General features: G+C 35.1%; 1 protein-coding gene and 1 long non-coding RNA gene across 2 annotated transcripts in view; one reads left to right on the top strand and one right to left on the bottom strand.

Moving 5' to 3' along the window:
* NUCB2 (nucleobindin 2) overlaps positions 1 to 22,633 on the top strand; it is a 43,188-nt gene extending 20,555 nt beyond the window's left edge. The window contains exons 5-14 of the mRNA XM_023582796.3: positions 4,182 to 4,308; positions 9,487 to 9,590; positions 10,442 to 10,627; positions 10,832 to 10,922; positions 11,516 to 11,574; positions 11,658 to 11,750; positions 15,114 to 15,203; positions 21,435 to 21,605; positions 21,975 to 22,056; positions 22,489 to 22,633. Coding sequence (XP_023438564.2) covers positions 4,182 to 4,308; positions 9,487 to 9,590; positions 10,442 to 10,627; positions 10,832 to 10,922; positions 11,516 to 11,574; positions 11,658 to 11,750; positions 15,114 to 15,203; positions 21,435 to 21,605; positions 21,975 to 22,056; positions 22,489 to 22,496 — 1,011 coding nt within the window. The 3' untranslated portion in view covers positions 22,497 to 22,633. The remainder of the gene's footprint in view (positions 1 to 4,181; positions 4,309 to 9,486; positions 9,591 to 10,441; positions 10,628 to 10,831; positions 10,923 to 11,515; positions 11,575 to 11,657; positions 11,751 to 15,113; positions 15,204 to 21,434; positions 21,606 to 21,974; positions 22,057 to 22,488) is intronic.
* LOC131280056 (uncharacterized) lies at positions 171 to 22,568 on the bottom strand. Its single transcript, XR_009187629.1, has 3 exons — positions 22,445 to 22,568; positions 16,406 to 16,532; positions 171 to 627 (listed from the first exon to the last, which is right to left on the bottom strand). It is a non-coding gene; the product is annotated as an uncharacterized lncRNA (long non-coding RNA).
* Positions 22,634 to 23,628: the final 995 nt, after the last annotated feature.

Raw genomic sequence — 23,628 nt, 5'->3', positions numbered from 1 at the left:
CTGACCTGAGAGGTTCATTTAAAACCCTTCCTTGGAGGGAAATGAATCTGTTTAGTTAAGGTTAGAGTTAGCAAGTAAAAACAAATTTTTAATGATTTAATTTTAGGCTTTTCAGTTATGCCTTCTGTATTAGAGAAGCAGAACAAACTGTCATCTGTCTGTCTGTCCAACTATCCATCCATCTATCCATCCATCCATCTATCCTGAGGTTTATTATAGGAATTGGCTCATGTGACTGTGGGGGCTGGCAAGTCCAAATTCCACAGAGCAAGATAAAGGTGAAGTTAAATTACCCAGGGGATGCTAGTTGGCTGAAGCAGAGGCAGAAATCCTCAGTTCTGCCTTTTAAGACCAACTGATTGGATGAGGAGACTCACTCACCACATTATGGAGGGCAGTCTACTTTGCAGATGCAATCAGCCCTAGCTGCAATCAACTGACTATAGATACAAAGCCTCACAGTAACAATCAGGCCTGTGCTTGCACACCATAACCTAACCAAGTTGTCACATGAAATTGACTATACACCTCCAAGATAGTTTCGTTTTCACCTTCCTTTCTCCTTCCTTCCTTCCTTTCTTTCTTTTTCTTTTTTCCTTCTTTTTCATCTTCATCTTTGTTCTTGTTCTTTTTAATTCAGAGAGGAAAAGAAGAAAACAAAAAATATTTATTAAATAACTATTGCAGAAAAGGAAATCTAGGCTGGATGCTGGGACCTACTTCTTCTAGAATGGGGATTTATAAATGGTTTAAACAAAACCAAAAAGAAAAAGAAAATATTCTCTTCAATAATGTTTGGCATAATTGCAGTATTTTTTTCGTTTTCTATACACTCAAAATAGCCTCCTTAGGCTGCACTGAGATGAGACTGGGAAGAATGGCTGATGCCTTGACTCCCTAAAACGGTGAGGGAAATCCTGTGAGAGGCACTCTGCTAAAGGCCTCCCCAAAACATCCCCCTTTCGTCACTTCTTCTACTTTTGGAATTGGAAAGGAACAGAATCAATCAAATATCTCAATATATTAACTTTTAAGGATTATCTAAAATCGGAATTAGAGAACTAGAATCAGAATTGGAGAACTAGGGTTGAAGGAACCTTTCTGGGCTGAGCTGCTTCTTATTTAATTTCTGTTCCTCGTCTGCGCATCTTGTAAGTACTGACTTGTACCAAGTAGTGGGATCTATTGGAGCCTGTGACTTTCGGTTCACAGGTTTCCTTATGAAGGATATGAATTATTCTGTGAACAAAGGTAACAGCATTATGTCAGTAATTCCCCTGAATTGTCTTTGGGGATGATCTTGCTGTTCCTCTGAAGAGTTAATTTGACCACCTGTGGAACTAATGTCCTAGGGTGAATAATAATTAGTGTAGAAATTTCAATGCTGCTTATTCAGCTGAAATTAGGACTAAGAGCATCATCTGGGTTAAGATAAACAATGTGACTAATGAGAGATACTATGTAGAGCCAATCAGGGAAAAGAAGACAGCGTTTCCTGGTTTGGGGCAGGGGATAATTTTATAACTTCATTTTAGTCAGTTCCTATTCCTTATGGAGGGTAATAAAGTAAGTTTAGTTATTTAATGAAAAAGAAATGAGTAAAAATGGATGATAAAACCCAAATCAACAGAATCACAAATAGTCAAAAAAGATCCTTGTCTCAATTTGGAAAAACTAAAGAAATAAGAGTTTGTCCTTTTCTTTTCAGCCATGCTTTTGAAAGTAGACTCGTACTACATTTCTTCACTTCCCAAACATTCCCTAACAGGAAAGGATATGGCTTTGCCATAACTGCTCCACTTTGTTGAAAGTTGTCAGTGACTTCTTATTCCCAAATCTAGTAAACACCCTTTAGTCTTCATCTTACTCTATTCTTTTATCTCAACAGTTCTCAGGTTTTAGGGCTTTTTAAAACACAGATTTCTGGGCCCTGCTTTCAGAGATTCTGATTCAGTAAGTCTAGAGCCTTCATTTCTAACACGTTCCCAAGTAGTGCTGGGAATTTGTGGACCAAACTTTGGGAACTCTTATTTCATCTGTTAATAATGACCATTTTCTCCTTGAAATATACTGCTCTTTTGCTTCAATAACTATATATTCTTTTTTTTGTTTAGATTTATTTATTATTAGTTTCCCTTCCCCCACCCCCACCCCTGCCCCGCTGTTTTTGCTGTGTCCATTCGCTGTGTGATCTTCTGTATCTGTTTCTCTTTTTGTTTTCTCATCTTTCTCCTCTAGGATTCAGAGGGATTCAATCCTGGGGACCTCTGATGTGGAGAGAGGTTCCCTGTCAATTGCACCACCTCAGTTCCTGGTCTCTGCTGTGCTTCACTTTGACTCTCCCCTTTGTCTCTCTTTTGTTGCATCATCATCTTGCTGCATGACTCGCGGGCACTGGCTCATCACGCAAGCACTCAGGTGGGCACTTGGCTCACCACATGGGCATTCGCACGGGCACTCGGCTTACCGTGTGGGCACTGGCTCACTGTGCAAGGACACTTTCTCTTCCTTTTTTTTTTTTAAGATTTACTTTTTATTTATTTCTCTCCCACCCCCACCCCCACCCCCCGTTGTCTGCCCTCTGTGTCCATTCGCTATGTGTTCTTCTCTGTCCACTTGCTTTCTTGTCAGTGGCACCTGGACTCTGTCTCTTTTTTGTTGCATCATCTTGCTGCATAAGCTCTCCATGTGTGTGGCGTCACTCCTGGGCAGGCTGCGCTTTTTTCGTGCGGGGTGGCTCTCCTTCTAGGGTGCACTCCTTGCATGTGGGGCTCTTCTATGCAGGGAACACTCCTGTGTGGCACAGCACTCTTTATGCGCATCAGTATTGTGCATGGACCAGCTCACCACATGGATCAGGAGGCCCTGGGTTTGAACCCTGGACCTCCCATATGGTAGGCAGATGCTCTATCAGTTGAGCCAAATCTGCTTCCCTTTCTCTTCTTCTTTTTCACCAGAGGTCCCAGGGATTGAACCTGAGTCCTCCCATATGGTAGGTGGAGGCCTTGTCACTTGAGCCACATCTGCTTCCTTATATATTCTCTTAATTCCCCTCTTACCTTTCTGACTGTTCTATCTTGGCCTTCCTTCTGGGGTCCCCTTTCCTACCTTCCTCAGCAGGCCCCATTAACTCCTTCCTTAAAAGATTTGTCTGCTTAATTGCTAGTTAAGACTTGCAGTTTGTGATTGCAAATGTATTTATAAATAAGAAAAAGTAAATCACTAGCTATTTTGTTTCTTAAATTTTGGAACATGTATCCAATCACACATGTATGTAAAAAGGCTTCAACAGGGACAACCTGTGCATATTTTTAAAATTACTAGTATAGCAGTTGTAGAAACTCGTGCAGAAAAATCATGCACACAGTAGAGTTCCCATACACCTCCCCCTTCTTAACCCACATTCTGTCTTACACTGCTTTTAACTACATTCAAAAAGTTGTATCACCATCACCACCATCCATTACCAAAACTTTTCTATCACCCCAAACAGAAATTCCTTATCAATTAAGCATTAGCTCCTCATTCACTACCCTACCCTGACCTCTGGTAGCCTGTATTCTAGTTTCTGACTTTAAGAATGTTCATATTCTAATTACTGCATATAAGTAATCTCATACAGTATTTGTCCTTTTGTGTCTGGCTTATTTCCCACAACATGATGTCTTCAAGATTCTTCTCTGTTGTGGCATGTATCAGAACTTTATTCCTTTTTAGGCCTGAATAATATTCCACTGTATGTATACATCACATTTTCTTTTATCCATTCATTGTTGATGGGCACTTGGGTTGCCTCCACATTTTGGCTATTGTGAATACTGCTGCTATGAGTATTGGTGCGCAAATATCTGTTTAAGTCCTTGCTTTCAATTTCTTTGGCTATATGACTAGAAGTGGGATTGCTGGGTCATATGCTAATTCTGTGTTTAACTTCCTGTTTTCCACATCTTGTTTCAATATCTTCTTGTTGAATTGACCCTAGATTATATAGTTTTTGACATCTTGATTTTAGAATTACAAATTGAATATCTTTTGAAATCTCTGCTTTCTGTAACATTAATTTTGTCTAAATTAGTCCAAAACTACCACTAATTTATCTTAACTATATATCTAATATATTGAGTCTGGTCTGAAAATGGAATGAAATAAATAAAAATAATTTATTAATTTTTTTTTAACAGAGTGGGAGGCTAAGCAAAGAGCTAGATTTAGTAAGTCACCATGTGAGGACCAAACTTGATGAACTGAAAAGACAAGAAGTGGCAAGGTTAAGAATGCTAATTAAAGCTAAATTGGATTCCTTTCAAGGTAAGTGCTAAAGAAAAGTAGGGGAAATTTTCAACAATTGGTTGTTGAGGTCAATTTACATTTTATTAGTGCCAAGTCTTAATTACATTAGCACTTGTCATGTTTTTCTAGACAAATTTTAATATTAGTTTTGATTCGGCTTCTTTTTATACTTTTAAAAATTAATTTACGGAATAGGTAAATATATCTTACATCATTCAAAAATCAAAATGATGAGCCTTTAATAGCTATAGTAATAAAAAAAGAATGAAAATGAATTGACTTGACTTATTAAAAGGAAAATGACATTATAAAATAAGCCAAAAGAAAGCAGAGAGAAAAAATTTAATTAGAACGATTTTCATACATGAAATAGAAAATTTGTCAGTGAGCTAACCCCACAAAAGGTACCAGCCCCTGACAGTTTCACCCAGATATTAAAGAGCAGATTGTCAATGCTATTTAAAATATTCCAGGGCATAGAAAAAGAAGGAAACCTCCTATATTTTTATTATATATTGATATCAAAACCAAAATTATTGTATGTCAAAAGAATACTATATCATAGCAAGCAGTTTTATTTCAGGAATTCAAGGTTGATTTAATATCAGGAAAACTAATATAAATTATCACATGAATAGACCTAAGGAGAAAAAAATCTTTGGCATATGTAGAAAATCATCAACGAAGTCAGGGGACAAATGATTAACTGGAAAAAATAACTGAAATTCACACCTTTTGATTTTAGACTAAGAGAAAAGTAAATAGCTATGGAAGCACCATTTTTTAAATGCACCTATTTATTAATGAAAATTATCTCATAGTTTATATGATTTCCATATATACAGAAAAAGTATTTGACAAAAATTTAACACCTATTCTTGATTTTTAAAAAATATTAACACAGTGAACAACAGATAATTCTATAACACAATCAAATGTATCCAACTCAGCCACATCATACTTAGTGAGAAAACACAAGTATGTATTCTGATTAAAGTCAGGAATAAGACAAAGATGCAAGACTATTTTTCACCCACTATCACCACTGCTAATTTTCATTGTATTGGAGGCAGTAGCCAAAACAATTATATAAATGAAAAAAATTGGAGGTCAATTAATTGGAAAGGAGTTGATTAAACCATCTCTATTTGCAGATGATATGATTGTATACTTGGAAAAAAACTAAAAAAATCAACTTTAAAACTTACTACAAGCAATAAGAAAATTCAATAAGGTAAAGTTAATAGAAGAAATTGGAAGCTTTCATTTGTATGAACAGCCAGTTAGGAGAAATAATTGAAGAGAAGACTCATTTACAATTACAATACATATAAAATATTCAGAATAAACCTATTAAGAAATTATTGCAAAACTTACAAAACCTTTAAAAGACTCTGAAAGACGCAAAAATAGCTTGAACAAATGGAAAGATATAACATCTTTTGAAAGAAACACTCAGCATCGTAATCATGTTAGTTCTCCCTAGATTAATTTAAATCGAACCTGACCTAGATAAAAATATATAAATTTTTTTCTGTTACTTAGACAATCTAATTTTAAAGTTGGTGTGAAAAAAATGACAAGCAAGAAAAGCCAGATACTTCTAAAAAAGAAGAACAATGAAGAAGGACTAGATATATATTGGGTACTAAAAATATATCACTAAGCTTCATTCGTTTAACTGTATGGTTTGGCACATAAGAAGACAGACCAGTAGAAAAGAATAGAAATTCTAGAAGTAGAATTAAACACATATGGAATTTAGATTAAAATAAAAGTAATGTCTCATATTAGTGGGTTAAAGGTGGATTTTAAAATAAATAGTATTGGTACAATGACTGGCCATCTGGAAAAAAGTACAGTTAATCCATATTTCATATCATATATCAGGATATACTGCAAATATATCAAAGATATAAAATCATAAAAGAACTAGATGAAAACATAGATGGATACCTTTATTATCTTTGAGTGGCCTTTCTAATTATGAATTAGAATCAAAGGGCCAGTTCAGCCAAAAGGGTAGTCTAGGGATGTAAATGTCAATGGGAAGAAAGCTAAAGAATAATCTAGGGACTGAATAACATAGTAAACCCAGAGGTAGGTGAGACTTGTGGTTAATAATACAAATGTAAGAATGGCCCTCTATGAACTAGAACAAATGTACATCAATATTGCAAGGTAGTAAGAATGTGGAAAAGAATGGGAAAAACAATGTAACCTATGAACTATAGTTAACAGCAATACTGTAATATTTTTGCATCAATGCCAAAGATATAATAGAGGGGTATGGAAAAAATATACCAAAGGTACACTGTAGACCATAGTTAGTGGTAATAATGTGATGATCTTATCTAATAATCTGTAACAATGTTCTACAATGTAGTGTGTTGGTGGAGGGATGTTGTATGGGAATTCCATACATGTACATGATTGTTTTATAGGTTCACAACTTCTCTAATAAAAATATATTTTTAAAAAAGCATTCCTATTTAGGAAAATATCACAATATTAAGGAAGATCTCATTAGTTCTAGTCTTGATAGTTGATGTTATGTGGGGCAACATAAGTGATTCAAACTTGAAAATATTCTGTAATAAACCAACTTTCTATAAATTAATAGTGAAATTTCTCACCCTGGTTAATACTAAAATGTTTCCCCAGAAACCATATCATTGTCTTCAGGAGTCAGGGTCTTAATGTAAACAAGCAATAATGCAATGCAAATATGATGTAATAAATTGCAAAGTGAAACTGAAAAAAAAATACAAATAAAAAAAGCAAAGGGCCAGATTTGGTCAGTGGGAGGACCTTCAAGCTGGTTCCTGTGTCCTTGTGTCATGCCCCATAAGTTGATTATCTTGGCGGTTTATTGAATCATCTTTAATAAACACTTGAACATTTACTCTTGATGGGCTAGTAATTCTTAAACTTTAGTAGATTGCATAAGAATCACCTGGGGAATTTGTTAAAAATGCAGGTTCTTTATCTCATCTCTAGAGATTCTGATTCTCTGGAGCATATCTGGTCAGTGGATCATATTTGGAGTAAAGTTGGTGTAGAGTATAAACTCCCTGCTGGTGAGTAAACTTGAAGAAAAGTACCAAAATACTCATTGTCCTCAAATTAAGGAACTCAGTTAAATTAAACTGAGTTCATGCCATACAACTTGAAGTAGTCAGACACCCAAGATAATTCCACCCATGAAACTAGGTGTAAGGAATCTAGAAATTCCTTTCCCTTTAGACAACGTCCATCCCCTCAATCAAGGCAATAGTTTCTTTATTCCAAACAAGGTGTTGAATTTCATTATCTAAAGAAAAGAGTATGATATAACTTAGAAAACTTAGAATATTTTTCTCATTGATTTAGAATTTATTAATTGAAATTTCTGATAACTTGAACAGGGCCTTAATTTTTGGGGGTATAATTTTTAAAATAGGCAATACATTCGGGTTGTTTAAAAACCAGAAAGTATAAAAAGGTATATAGTGAAAATCTCTTGGATATCTTTGTACTCTAATTTTTATTCCCATTGCCCCTATAACTATCCTTTCTGAATTCCTTTATTCTTTTATCTGCATATGCAAATATGTTCTTATTTTTCCTTTTTATACAAAAGAGAATATAAAGCATATTTTGTGCCTTGTGTTTTTCCTTTAAAAATTTAATTTGGAGATTTTTCCATATTAGTTCATAGAGACTATCTTCATTTTTTTTTCTTTTTACAGCTGCATAGAATTCCATTATATGGATATACCATAATTTATTTAACCAGGCCTCTGTTGATGGACATTTGGGTTGTTTCTAGTGAACAATCTTGTACGTATATTGCTATGTATCCATATAAGATTATCTCTAGGATAAGTTTCCCACAGTGAAATTGCTAAATCAAAAGGTATAATAAGCATTTGTAATTTCGATAGCTATTGTCAGATTTGCCTTCCCAAAGGTTGTATTAATACACATTCCCATCAACAATAATTCTTCACAGCCTTCCCAGTGGTATGTATCATCAAACATTAAATAAGAACTTTGCAATTCTCTTTGATGTTATAGTAGTGCCATTTTAATGTGTAGGTAGTATACTTTCATATATTTTACTGTCCATTTATATCCTTTAGGGCCAGATTGTATAACAAATCTTTTCTTCATAAGTAAAATTCTTAGCTCAGTACCATACTAAGACTCCCGTGAAAGTTTGGTTGAGCTTAATTTAGTAGTTCCTTACTTTCTGGCATAGCAAGATGTTCCAGGTTCATCTTGTATCTACACTGGCCCACCTCTGAAATCTGCCATTTCTCTGAGGAGTGAGTTAGTGAGGAATGGTATGACAGACCAAGAGGTACTGATTGTGCTCATGGCTACGGGAATATATTTTCTTCTTGACATTTTCATCGGCAGAGCTAGGAAATATATGCACCTTTATACATATACATGTACAACATACATGCATGTACACATATATATAAATATATTAGAAATCACAAGTTCACACTGGTAGTTGTAATTCCTATATCCATGTCCACAGGGTTCTTTCTTGCCTTTACCATTTCATATTTTATATTCTTTTAGTGAGAACCCTGATTTCTAATAACATCAACCCATGTAATCACTTTGTTCAATTTTATGAAACAACTGGAATAGTTCAGAATTGCTTCACCTATTCAACTACAATAAACTGTAGTTTTTAACATCATTTTTACAAAGAAAACAAGCTGTTTCTTTAGAAATATGCCATAAGTCAAATAAATTTACCTGAGTTAACTTTTCTTTTTGCCATGAAGGACTAATTGGAGCATCATACAAAGAATACTTTCATATAAATTTTAGAGCAATAATTTTTAGAAATTCTACTTAGACTTTTAATGAAAGTACCATATTAGCCTATATCTAATTAAAAGTGGAAAATTTGGTAATTTTTAAGTAATAAAAAAAGTTTTTGCTATTAATTATGCTGATAGTCAATGAGTCTTTCTAGAAATAACATTAAAATGTGCACATTAAATTGTATTCCATTCTAGATTCAAGGACATTACAATATTCTAAAGGAAAACATGAACCCTTATCTAAATTTTCAAATTTTCTAATAAAATCCTATAGGAATAAATATAAATGCTTATTCAAATATATCATTTATATAAATGTTTCTAGTCCTACTAATTGATCATTCACCGTTTTCTCATTTTATTTCAGATGTAGGTATAGACCACCATGCTCTTCTCAAACAATTTGATCACCTAAACCACCTGAATCCTGACACATTTGAATCCACAGATTTAGATTTGTTAATCAAAGCGGTGAGAATAATTCCAAAAATGTTTTCTTTATTGTGTCTTTGAGGTCTTGTAATTTATCAAGTAAGCTCAGTGAAGAAGTAACATACTCTTATATACTATCTAGGATATCTTTAAAGGGAGATAATTTTCCCCTTATTAATATAGATATTGTTGTGGACATAATGGGTCTACAATCCCTTGTCCATAATTCTAAAATTCGAAAAGCTCTAAAAAGTGAAACTTGGCCTGAACTGATCAATTATAGTGAGATTATTTGTTGTTTTTATTTAACCCACTTAATGTGTATGCTAGATTTTACTAAAAGAGTATGTATTCTCTAATCTGTTTGATTATGGTCACTTCAGGGATGTTCCATTATATGGCATATGTGCCAAATCACTTGATTAAAATCTAGAAAATTCTGAAACATACCTGACTTCAAGGATTTTAGATAAGAGTTTGTAGACCTTTTGTTTTGTACTGTCTGGGGTTACCATGGCCTAGCCTGGCAATTACTAGATTTACTAAGTGATTATAAGCCATTCTAGTATTCTTTGCAGTACGGCTTTGATATGGTCTCGTTTCTTCTGTTTAAGATCAGCTTATATGTTACTTGCTTACTTGCTTATCTTAATTACTTTATATATTACTTGCTCAAAGAGAGAGATTTGAACTTTTAGTTTCTTTGAATGCCTATATCCTTAGGAATAATAATGACTAAAATAAAATGGTAGAATTTAAAAAGAAGAGTTCAGGATTTCTTTGCCTCCCTGTATAAGCTTCTGTTAGAGTATGTTGTATTTAAGAATGGCTTTGTTTACATTTTTCAAACACATCTTTTTATTTAATTTATATGCATTATTGCATTATAGGCAACAAGTGACCTGGAACACTATGACAAGGCTCGACATGAAGAATTTAAAAAATATGAAATGATGAAGGAACATGAAAGGAGAGAATATTTAAAAACACTGAATGAAGAAAAGAGAAAAGAAGAAGAAGATAAATTTGAAGAAATGAAGAAAAAGCATGAAAATCATCCCAAAGTTAATCATCCAGTAAGGACTGTGACTTTATTCAATGATTTGGACATATTCAAATGAAGATACTTCTCTGTATCAGATTGCAGAATTTTGTCATAAATTTATTAGTACTTAAATCATGACTTTATTCTGTAAAGTTCCTTAAACTTATATTTTGTTTTGAGACCATACACATAGATTATATTTTGTTTTGAGCAATTTTTCAAAATTGATTCGCAGGGAAGCAAAGATCAACTAAAAGAGGTATGGGAAGAGACTGATGGATTGGATCCTAATGACTTTGACCCCAAGACATTTTTCAAATTGCATGGTAACATATTTGATACAAACATTAATATTTATATCTACTGTTTGAAAAAATTTATTGCTTTATTCTTATTTGATTGCTGCCAAGGTCTGATATTGAGTCCTATTGATATTAAATGTTTACAGTTTTTCTCTAGGGTAATATAAATATTCTTTATTGCTGATCTACAGTATAAAATATTGTAGGTTGATAGCTGTGTTGTTATACCTGCCTTTACTACTGAGTCATTTTATGACTTATTACAAGGTTCTCTGTAAACTGAAGGTATTTCTGTGGCTAGCTGGAGTGTATATATTAGGTTTTTATGATATAATATTAAAATTTACTTTAATTCTTATACCCTATTGCTTTGCTTTATATTTTTGGAAAATTATGGTTAAGACGTGAAGAAATGTATTCTGAATTATAAACAAATACTGAATTGTCATCAGTTGTGCTGATCTGAGGCTCATAAAAAAAGAAAGCTTTTTACTCCAGCATATTGATGCTCAAGTCAGTAATACTTTTGCAAACCATTTGTAAGTAATTGTATTTTAATTATTTATTTTCTAAGACTTTAAACGTCGATTTTTGCGTTTGTTTTTTTAAAATTCTAGATGTCAACAATGATGGATTCCTGGATGAACAAGAATTAGAAGCCCTATTTACTAAAGAGGTAAATGAGTTATTAAATATTCATTGTTTTTGTTCTCTCTTTCTTTTTCCTTCTACTTTCTGGTTTAAAATTTTTCTTTTTAGTTGGAGAAAGTGTATGACCCCAAAAATGAAGAAGATGATATGGTAGAAATGGAGGAAGAAAGGCTTAGAATGAGGGAACATGTAATGAACGAGGTATGTTTTAAATATTTACGATTATATGTTACTTCTGTGTTTTCAAGTTCTTGCAATAAATCTTGCCATAAGGTGGTAAATAAATACAGAGAAAGGCATTTAATTGGATTTTGCAATTTTGATCCAGAATATTGAATATATTCCATTAGTGTAAAAAAATAATAATTTGTAACTACTTTAAAATATTTTAAAATATTTAAGATGATGCTGTGTATCATTTATAAAAGATTTGTTTAGAAGTGAAAAATAATGAAGTCCAATATTTGATGTTTAAAAAGCCTGTGTTTTTGCTAAGAAAAGCAAAAGCAATACAAATCCGATACCTTAGTAGGTTATAAAAACAAACATTTATTTCTTGTTCACATTACGTAAGCTTTAAGGTTTGACTGCAGCTAGGCATGACTGTGCTGGGCTGGAGCTGCCTTAGCCATGACTGGGCTGGGCTCTACATGTGTTTTCTTTCCAGAGCTGAAGGAGCAGTCTCTATCTGGGTCATCTTGTTCTCATGGCAGAGGGCAGGGACATAATTGACCCAAACCAAATCATGTAATAGTGTTTGACTTATGCTCAGATGTGGCAAACCTCACATCCCATTGCCCAAAGCATGTCCACAGTAAGCCCCAGGTCAGTGAGGAGGGGATGCATAAGCCTCCCACAGGATGTTTCAGCAAGTCACTGTCTCTGGATAGGGATGTGTAATCATATTACAAGGAGGGAGCAATAATTGGGAACAATAATCCAAACTACCACAGAGTCCTAAAATTTTAATTTCTGTCCTTTTCAAAGTAATGGACTATTTTTTCAATTTGGTTTGTTTGATATTTTTTCCTCTGGTCTCCAAACAATGTTGTACATTACTTGTTAAATGGGTAGTAGATGAGGTCCTTTGCAAATAGAATGATGCTATTTAAACACACCTTGTCCTGCTATATTGGGACAGTGCTGTGTGGCTGGAGATTAACATAGAAATGTGCTGCTCATCTCACTTCAGTCTTATCACAGATTATTAGCAGGCCCTCAGTACTTAGTATTGGGCAATTCTGTTGTTTCCCTGGCCCATCACTTCCCCACTCTCAGACTTGACAGTTGCTCATTCTCTCCTCTCCTCAAACCTTTAATACATTTTTTATACCTCCCTCTCCTCTGCCCTTGCTGCATATTTTATTGAGAAAATAGAAGCAATCAAGGGAGTAACTTTGTCTTCCTGCTCCCCACTCTACCAACCAATATTTCTCTGTATGCACTTATTTTTGCTTTGCCTTCTGTCAACAGTGGATGAACTGTTCCTGTTCCTATCAAAGCCCTTTCCTTCCTCTTGTGCCTTAGATCCCATTTTCTATTTCCTATTCAAGGACTTTGTTCCTGCTATTATCCGTAAGTCCTACATCAATGTTTCCTACTGTCCTGGATCATTCCCATTAGGATACAAACATGCTGTAATATCTTCCACCTTGCAAACCAAACCCTAGATACTGCCCTGTTTCTCTGCTCTCCTTCACAACAAAACTGTTCCAGAGAGTTGTCTAGAGTGTCTCTTCTTCCTTACTTTCCATTCTGTCCTTTACCTATGCCAAGCTCGCTGGCCACTTCAGTGAAACATCTACTGTTAGATCACCTCTGTTTTGTCACATTCAGTGGTCTCATCTTATTCAACCTCTTAGCAGCATTGGACATCTTCCTTCTTTCTTGAAATGCTTTCTTCACAGGCTTCTGGGAAACCTGCTTCCTTAAGTTTCCTCACACCTCACCCGCTCACTCTTCTCAGTCTTTGCTGACTCTGCCTTCTCGTCTCAAGTTCTAAATGTTGTGGTGTCCTGGGCCCATCCCTTGGTCTTACTCCCTTGGTCTTGTCCTCGCTCTAGGTAATCTTATGGAGTCATATATATGTCATGAGATATCAAATATTTGATATCTTCTACTGGATGTCTAATAAGCATATGCTACAGATCCAAACCAATTCCTCCCTCAACCTTCTTCATTTCAGCAAATGGATCACCATTCACCCAGTTGTTCAGGGCAACGTCGTCATTTCCTCACATCCTACACCAAATCCATGAGTCCTATTTGGTCTACTTTTTAAGCAGGTCTGAATATGAGCACTTCTTCCCATGTGCCCTGCTCCCCAGCAAGTGCAAACCAGTCTGTCACCTGAACTTCCGCCTTAGCTGTCTTGTTGGTATCTCTGCTTCTGTTCCTTACCCCACTGTGGTTACTTCTCCATGCTGCAGGCAGAGTGACGTTTCAAAAGCATGAATCAGGTCCTGTTGTTTCTTGCTCACAACATTTCAAAGGCTTGCCACTTTACTTGGAATTAAATTCAAAATCCTTCCCTCTGTCCAGGACATCATAAGGTGACTTTGCCTTTGCCTTTCTCTCTGACCTCATCTCCTGTGACCCAGACTCACTCGACTCTAGCTACACTGGCCTTCTCGGTGTTTCCCCCTTACCAAGCTTGTTCATACCTCAGGGCCTTTGCACCTAATGTTCCTTGCTCCTGGAACACTCTCCCTCCAGATCACCACATGGCCTCATTTCCCTCAGGTCTGTGCTCAGATGTCTGCTCTTCAGAGAAACCTCCATTTCCACTGTCTTCTAATAGATACTACTCCATTTCCACCCTCATTAAAATGTGTGCCTCTCTCTGCAGCCCTCTGTGTTCCTGTCTTCCTGCCAAGCCCAAAACTCTGATATAGACATCATATACAGGGTAAATGAAGCGCATTGTTTTGATTTAGTGATTCTCACCTGATATTTGATCCGTTAATGCTGAATTGACATTTCTGTTGACTGCTGGCATTCCACGTTTCAAACAAAGTTATCTGGCCACTACAGAACTCACCTTTGTATTCGAATTTGCCATAGTACATAAAAGCCATTGATGAGGAGCTGGAGAGATTGTCAGTTTTTATTTTAATTTAGTTAGTGTTTGGAAAGAAAAAAAAAAAACAAAGTTGGGAGAATTTCAATTTAAACTCTTGGCTTAAGCAGTCCTCTTTCTGGAAAGGTTATTTTTCTTGCCTAAGCACTTGGCTTCTAGAGGAATATACATGGTGCGGTGAGGGAGGAGGACAGCACCAGCCCAATCAGTCAGACCAGGAGGCTTAAACTTGGTGATCTTTGATGTTTGACATACCAGGTACATAGAGATCTCATATTTTCAAATATGAATTAACCAGAAGAGAAATATATTATTCTTCTGATTCTAGTGCAATGTTGAATGTTTTGTTTTCCCAGTTTCTGTGCATGTTTAGCCTGGCCCCAACTGCTGTATGTTTATGTAGTATATCTATTAGAAGACAGTTTCTAATGTCTTCATGATATGAGAAAGAATTATTTTATACTTATCCATCTTCCTTTAATCAGGTTGATGCTAACAAAGACCGATTGGTGACTCTGGAAGAGTTTTTGAAAGCTACAGAAAGAAAAGAATTCTTGGAGCCAGATAGTTGGGAGGTAATGGAATATTTTTCAAATGGGGTGGATGATTCAAGAAATTCTACATCACTCTATTCTAACTTTAACCTTTATTACCTATTACTTTTGCAAGTATGGTATTGTGGGGTTGACTTTTTATGAAAAAAAGCTATAAAGTAATGAACTTGATTTCTTGGAAATTATGTAGCAATTAATTTCATTATTTTTTAAGTACACTGCTTATAATTAGGAGTCTTTTTTAAATTGCATTTTTCCCTAAAGATAAAATAATACTCAACATAAAGAATTGGAAATGTAGATATAACTAGAAGTCACCTATAATTCTACCATCTAGAAGTAGGCACTTGAATTATGCAGTGCAGTATGCCAATTTGGAAACATGTAATTTGTATGTTTAGCATATGCATATGTAATATACTATATATAAGCAATGTACTATTTCATTTTAATTTATATATGCATATATATATATACACTTAAGTGCTATCATACTGTATAAATGACTTTGTATGTTCATGCAATATTTTTTATTTAACAATACTTAATGGACATTTTCCAATGTCAATGTTCTTCAAAAACACAGTTTAAAAAATGCCTACTGAAAGAGGGTGACATCATCCAGATGGCAATGTAAGAAAGACAGCCCCAGGAATGTTCCCTTAAAGACAGCTAAATAAAAGGGCAGATTCAACTTGCTTAGAACTCTGGAGGATGATAGAGCCTGGAGAAACAACCTGTGGTTGAGAACCCATTGTGAGTAGGAGGTACTGATGAGGTTACTTCAGTTAAGGTGTGGCTCACCTCAATCAAGATGGGTCTTAATCCTATTATTGGAATTTTTTATAAGTGGAATGAAATTCAGAGTGAGAGAGAGTGAGAGAGCTAGTGCATGCCATAGGGAGCAGGCAGAAGGTGAAATTCAGTGGAACTCAGCAGAGAATGGAGAGGCCAAGAGAGGCTGCCATATGCATTGCCATGTAACAGAAGAGCCCAAGACCAAAGACTGTGGGCAGCCAGCCCCAGAACACTAAAGTCGTCAGGGAGAAAGCATTGCTTTGATGATGCCTTAGTTTGGACTTTTTCCTGGTCTCAAAACAGTGAGCCATTAAATTCCCATTGTTGAAACTGATCCTTTGCATGGTATTTGCTTTGGCAGCCAACGAAACTAAAACAGAAGAAAACATCCTTAACATGATAAAGATCATATATTAAAAACTCACAGCTGGGGATTGTGGGAAGATGGTAGAATAGGAAGCTCCAGGAATCAGTCCTTCCACCAGAATAGCTATTAAACAGGCAGGAACCATCTGAATCAGCTATTTCAAAACTTCAGAGTCCAGTAGAACACTACAGCAGTCAGGCAAGAGTGGGAGGAAGAGGCTGGTAAATTGCTCTTACCTCGTGGGTTTCTGCTGCCCATCCCCTACTTTTTCAGCAGGTAGCAGTAGGGTCTGGCTTTTGGAGAGGCTTGCTGGTGCCAGAAAGGGACATAAAAATCCAGTTCCCCAAGGTGCATGAGGTGCAAGTCTGATCACGGATCACTGCTTATGATTAGCTATTTCAGAATGTCCAGGTCCCATCTCTGAGGGCAAGCCATTGTTCCAAGCCACCCCAAACAAGGTGGCAGAGGAGACTTATGGGGGGGAGCGCATCTTCAGAGCTGCAGAGGACAGCTGAAGGGCTGCATTTGCTGGGCAGGTGCAGAGTCAGGAAAGCACAGCTTTGGGGAGCCATGGAAGAAGCTCCTGGCACCTTTCCTGATCTCTCTCTGATCCCCTCCCTGGGCAGTTTGGAGCCAACTGTTGATCCCTTTATGGGTCCCTGGCCTTGTTTATTTGAAAAGGGATAAAAAAGGAACTTTTGGGTTGTATATGTTACCACACACACACACAACCTCATGGAACTGTACAACACAAAGAGTGAACTCTGATGTAAACAGTGAGCTAAACTTAATAGCATAATTATTAAAATGTGTCATCAATTGTAACAGAAGTACCTATTAATGCAAAATGTTAACAATAGGGGAAACTCTGTGTGGGAGGGGATTATTTAGGAAATTTGTACTTTCTTTTTTTTTTTAAAGATTTATTTATTTCTCTCCTCTCCCCACCCCCCCTCCCGCCCCCCCCCCCTCCACCTCCGCCTCTGGTTGTCTGTTCTCTGTGTCCATTTGCTGAATGTTCTCTGTGTCCATTTGCTGCGTCTTCTTTGTCCGCTTCTTTTGTTGTCAGCGGCACGGGAATCTGTTTCTTTTTGTTGTGTCATCTTGTTGCACCAGCTCTCCGTGTGTGCGGGGCCATTCTTGGGCAGGCTGCACTTTCTTTCGCACTGGACGGCTCTCCTTATGGGGCATACTCCTTGTGCGTGGGACTCCCCTACGCCGGGGACACCCCTGCGTGGCAGGGCACTCCTTGTGCGCATCAGCACTGAGCATGGACCAGCTCCACACGGGTCAAGGAGGCCCGGGGTTTGAACCGCGGACCTTCCATGTGGCAGACGGACGCCCTAACTACTGGGCCAAGTCCACTACCGGAAATTTGTACTTTCTGTATGAATTTTCTGTAAGCCTATAACTGCTCTAATTAAAGAAAATTTAATTAGAATAATAATTAAGGAATATTTAGCATGCAGCTGTATGGTTATAGCATAATTTTTATAACCATGCACCCAGATTTAGTCCTTGTGGGTGGATTCCGTGTTTTTAATATAATAAATTACACTATGATGATGTTCATACATTTTTCAGCAATCTGTGATGACTTGTCTGGGATTAATTCCCAGGAATTGAACTACTCTCGAGGTATATGAATGTTTTTTAGTTTCTCAGTGTATCTTTCTAAGTTGTTTCAGAAAGTTAAACTGATTTATACCACAGCCCACTGTATAAAATTGAGTGGATATACAAATTTAAAAGAATAGTTGAAAGTTACCAACTATGTAGACGGAAGATTGAATATTGTATTTTTCTATATAATTATAAAATATAAAGTTTGACATTTTATTTGCATTTTTAATTGTTCAGAAAATAATTTGAGACAAAGTGGTTTGTCTGGGATTATGGGGTTTCCCAGGATACAGGACTGCATTTCTAAAACCTGGTCAAGTGTTTAGTAAATGGGGACAGTTGGTCACCCTAGACTGAGATCAAGGAAGTCAGCTTCTTTTTGTTTAAAGTTACCTAAAATTTGAAATATTTCTGGACTTTTGTGAAGAAGAATGATAAGATTATTAGAACATACATTTCCTTTAGTGCTTCTAGATCAGGGGTTCTTAACCACGGGTCTGTGACCTCGAATTGAAATTCAAAAAAACATTCTTGTGGGGATGTGTTGGTGCATGTGTGATATATTTATTAAATAATACACAGTATAGTGTGGACTTAGTAAGGGGTCTGTGGTTTTCATCTGACTGGCAAAAGGGTGATGGAACAAAAAAGGTTAAGAACCCCTGTTCTAGATAATTATATATATTTTTATTTTCATACAATTTCAAATTTTCGAAAGAGTGGCAAGAGTAGTCAAGGAAACCCTAAATACCCTTCACCCAGATTTCCCATTTTACTATATTTACTTTATCCCTCTCTCTCTCTTTTTCTCTTTGTTTCTACTTTTACTCTCTCTCTGTATACATGTATATATAGCATATATACAATTTTATAACTATGTGATATATTCACACACACCCTCATAATTTTTGAACTGCTTAAGAGTAAGTTGCATATGATGCTGCTTTAACCTTAAATAATTGTGTGTATTTTCTACAAACATGGATTTATCATACATAATTACAGTAAAATTGTAATAGAAAATTACTGTTCTCCAATCTTCAAACTTTACTGAGATTTTGTCAGCTTTCCCACTAGTGTCCTTTATAGCAAAAGAAAATCCAAGAAATGCACTGAATTATTGTGATGTCTTTTTAGTCTCCTTTAACCAAAATAGTTCCTGAATATTTCTTTATATTTCATAGTATTGACATTTTTGATGAGTACAGACCAGTTATTTTGTAGAATATCCCTCAAGGTGAGTTTGTCTGATGTTTTTCCTCATGATTCCTACTTTTAGGAAGGCACATGCTATTGATTATTCTAATAATTGGCAATGTTACTTTTATCATTTAGTTAAGGTGATGTCTCTCTTATTTCTCTACTATAAAGTTACTATTTTATTTATTTTACCTTGATCTTTTGGTTAAGGTGATATCTCTCTGGTTTCTCCATTATAAAGTTACTATTTTATCTTTTCATAATTGAAAAAAGTATCTTGTCTAATCCACCATACTGCCAGAATCTGTAGTAAGCTTTTTAAATTCACTTAACGTGATATCAAAAGTATTTTCACATAATATTCGTAAATGTTATTTTAATGGCTATGGAGGGTGCTTAACCATTCTCTCAGGGTGGAACTTTTAGGTTTTCCAGTCTTTTACTATTATTTTTTTCAAGTGCTGTTATAAACACATTTTTATGTAAAGCTTTTCCTGCACTTAAGGTTATTTTATGGGATGAATTCTCAATGTAGCATTACCAGGACCAAGGGAATGTTTTTAAGGCACTTTGCCTAAGTGCTTTTTCAAAGGGGTTATACTAATTTACCTTTCCACCAATAGAAAATGAAAGTGCTCTATTAAAAAAAAAAAGTACATTAAATTATGTAAATATCTACTAGTTTTTTTTTTAGAAAAGCTGTAGGTTTACAGAAAAATCACACAGAAAATAGAAAATATGGAGTTCCTATATATCCCCTACTATGAATTAGTGTTGTCCATTTGTTAAAATTGATGAAAGAATATTATTATAATTGTACTATTAACTATAGTACATTATCCTTTTAGCATCCATTTACGATTCTGTCTGGAATCAATTATGGCATCTCTCTACATTTATTAGTAGACTTTCCACTGTGGAAGAGCTATTTCTTTCCCCTATCCATCTGTCATACATCTCTTTCTCCCTCTTCCCCCCACCCCTTCTCTGTCTTTCTCTCTGTGTGTATGTGTGTATGTGCATTTTTATATGTGTGTGTGTGTATATACATATATACGTATACAACCAATCTACCTACCTACCTTTCTAATCAGTGTGGACTCACGGCTTCTTATTTTATTCATTAGACTCTTAATCCTTCCTATCATTATTTTGATGCCCAAATTGTACCAGGTTTTTCCAGTGGGAATTTTTTCAAACTGGCTTTTATGTCTTTCTGACACTCTTTGAGACTTCCTTTCTTTCAAGCATAACAAAGTATTCCAGGCTCATCTTTTTCTGCCTCAGTCTTAGAACTAACCATTTCTCTAAGGATCCATATTTCTTTTGTAATGGAACTTGATATTACAGACCAAGATCTGAGCACTATGTGCTCCTTGCTACTACAGTGTCATTACTTCTAGACCCTGTTCTGTAACAGAGCTGCGAAATATAAAAAAAAATGCATAAAGTATGTCTATATATATTTATATGTACACAAGTGTGCATCTGCATATATATATACACACACACATTTATATTTATATTAATTTTTACATATCTAGCTATCAATATATATTAAAACCAATGAGTCACACTGATATTTCATTCCAACACTGTGAAGTTCATTCTATCTTTTCCTGTTTTCATATTTCATATAAAACTTGGCTCCCATTTTTGGAACCACTTATTTTCTCATTCCAAGAGTGTACACAGAATTTCAGATTTTTCTAAACAAGAGTTTAATATTTGTTTAGATCTCCTTTTCTTTTTAACCTGATGGCATAGAATCCAAATACTGTGATCAAAAATTAGTTGGACTGGTTTTTTCCCCCAGCCCTTCTGTGATTTACCTTATTCACTTAAAATAAAAATCCTGTTCGTTTGGTTTTGTTTGTATTCAATTTTCAAGGTTTTCCCTTCCTTGTGGATTTTATTTACTTTCTTTTTTTTTTTTTGAATGTGAAATACTAACATTTTTCCAAAAATCAGATCTGCATAAAAAAGTGTATTCAGAAAAAGTGTCATTTCTTTCCCACATTCTCTCTTCTTTTCTACCTGATTCTCACCCATGCCCTTAGGTAAGCAATTTCAGTAGTTTCTTGGGTTTTCCCTCCTGTTTTTCTTTTTGCTTGACATAAACATATAGTTTCTCATTTCCCCTTCTTTCTTAACCCAAATACTGTATATTCTTTTTTGCAGTTTGTTAATCATAGAAATTTTAAAAATTGAATCAGACTTTATTGTTGTATTTTTAAGATTATTCTTTTCTCCTGTTTTTTAAGACATTGGATCAGCAACAGTTCTTCACTGAGGAAGAACTGAAAGAATATGAAACTCATATCTCTTTACAAGAAAATGAGCTTAAGAAGAAGGCAGATGAGCTTCAGAAACAAAAAGAAGAACTACAACGTCAACATGAAGAACTTGAAGCTCAGAAGCAGGAATATCATCAGGTGGTATTTTGTAAAAGGATTATGGCATTTAAAAGTATCTTATGTATTTTGCTGTCCTTTTATAATTTTTCAAAGGACTATTTGCTATAATATTTTAAATTTTAGTGTTTTTTAACTTACTGATATAATATTAATCTAAATGTTTTAGAGTTTGAATTGCTTCATTTTGGCAAAAAATTTTCACTTTCTTGTGCTTTACCAAAGGTCATTCATGTATGAGAGAAAATCAAATAAAGCTTACTCTTTTTTTTTTCAGAGATGTCATAGATATACAGAAATATCATGCAGAAAGTACAGAGTTCCCATTTATACCCCTTCACACACATAGCTTTCCTTATTAAGATAATACTTTCTTTTTTCATTCACTAGGTCGTACAACAGATGGAACAAAAGAAATTACAACAAGGAATTCCTCCATCAGGGCCCACTGGGGAATCGAATTTCCAGCCACGTATGTAATTTTGTTTTATTTGTTTTGTTTGTTTAAGGAATTAAACAATTGAATAAATTTAAATCCACATTTTTTACAAATATAGTATTTCAAATAATTAAGATTAATGTTAATTTCTAAAGCGTTTATAGAAATAGAGCAACTGGTAAAGCAGAAAATGAAAAGGCCTCAAATTTTTATGCATTAGCACATTTCAAATGCTATAAATTTGATAACCATATTTGTGGTGGTTTATTTCAACATCGTTCATAATTCTTTCTGATCAAATATATCAGCCTTTCCAGAGAACATGTTTTTTAAAATTATAATCTGATTAACCAGGTGAATTTAAGATAAAAACAAAGCCTCATGTATCTATTTGTAAAAGAACATTCAGAAATAAAGATACCTTTAAAATGTGAGCATTTTCTTTTTTCTTTTTTTTCGATACAGACGTTTAAATTCTGAAGTTCATCAGAATCTGGAAGAAAATTGATAACACAACATTTATTTCATCTTTTCACCTCTCTTTCTTTTTCTCTGCTCAATAAAGATTTTAAAGCATATTTGGAATAAAGAAAGATACCTTTAAAATGGAGCACATTTTTTTTGGACACAGTTATTTAAGGATCAAAGTCTACCAGAACCAGGAAGAAAACTAAATCAATATCTGCTCTCACCTCCCTTCCTGTTTTCATTGCTCTCTTTTTAGAGATTGAATTAAGTGGTTTTACGCTGTAATTTTATGAAGCTATCAGTAATTATTTAAGTGAGAAAGCTCTGCATATTACTTTTAAAATAAATTGCTCTTACTTACTCATAAAGATAGATACTCTTTCATGGGGGCTTAAAATCATCTCTCAAAAAAAGTCTCTTTGATGTTAACATTTCTTCTTTTGGGAAGAGATACAGTATTCCCCAGTACTTCCTGGTAACATTTATCTCCTTTTAGCAACTTCAACGGTTTAGAAAGTCTTCCACTGAATGGCTTTTGCTACCACTTCAGGTCATTTTTTAGTCATACTTTTGCTTTATACTTTATCCTTTAAATTAGGTTCAGCCACGTATACCAGAAAACAAAAAACAAAAAACAAAGAAAACAGTGGTTTAAACTAAACAGGAGTTTTTCTTTTTTATATAAAATGAATCTAGAAGCATGTTCCTCTCTTTTCTACTCTGCCGTCTTCAGTGGATGGTTTTTATCCTCAAGATACCTCACTGTCCACAATTGCTGCTGGAGTCACTGAGGAAGACCTTTCCCCAGTTGGATCAGCTTTTTTTAGGTAATTTTCTACAACTATCCAGCACTTGAACTTACATCTCACTGGCCAGAACTGAGTCACTTGGCCACACCTAGCTGCAGGGGAAGTTGAGAAATCCATGTGGCAATGTGATCAGCTAGAAACTAGGACTGTATAACTAAGGAAGAAGGGAAGGATTCCTGATAGGCAACTCTCAGTCGTTCCTGCCACCTAAATCGCTGTGCACATTCTTTCGAAACACAAAAACACTTGAGGAAGCTTCTGTGCTGCACAGAATGCCATAGCTGGAAGTTACCTTGGCTGTGATTTGGATACAGAGCTCAGAGAGGGC

Source organism: Dasypus novemcinctus, chromosome 10, assembly GCF_030445035.2.
Source record: "Dasypus novemcinctus isolate mDasNov1 chromosome 10, mDasNov1.1.hap2, whole genome shotgun sequence".
NCBI classification, from domain to species: Eukaryota; Metazoa; Chordata; class Mammalia; order Cingulata; family Dasypodidae; genus Dasypus; species Dasypus novemcinctus.
This window is presented reverse-complemented; position numbering and strand designations above follow the sequence as displayed.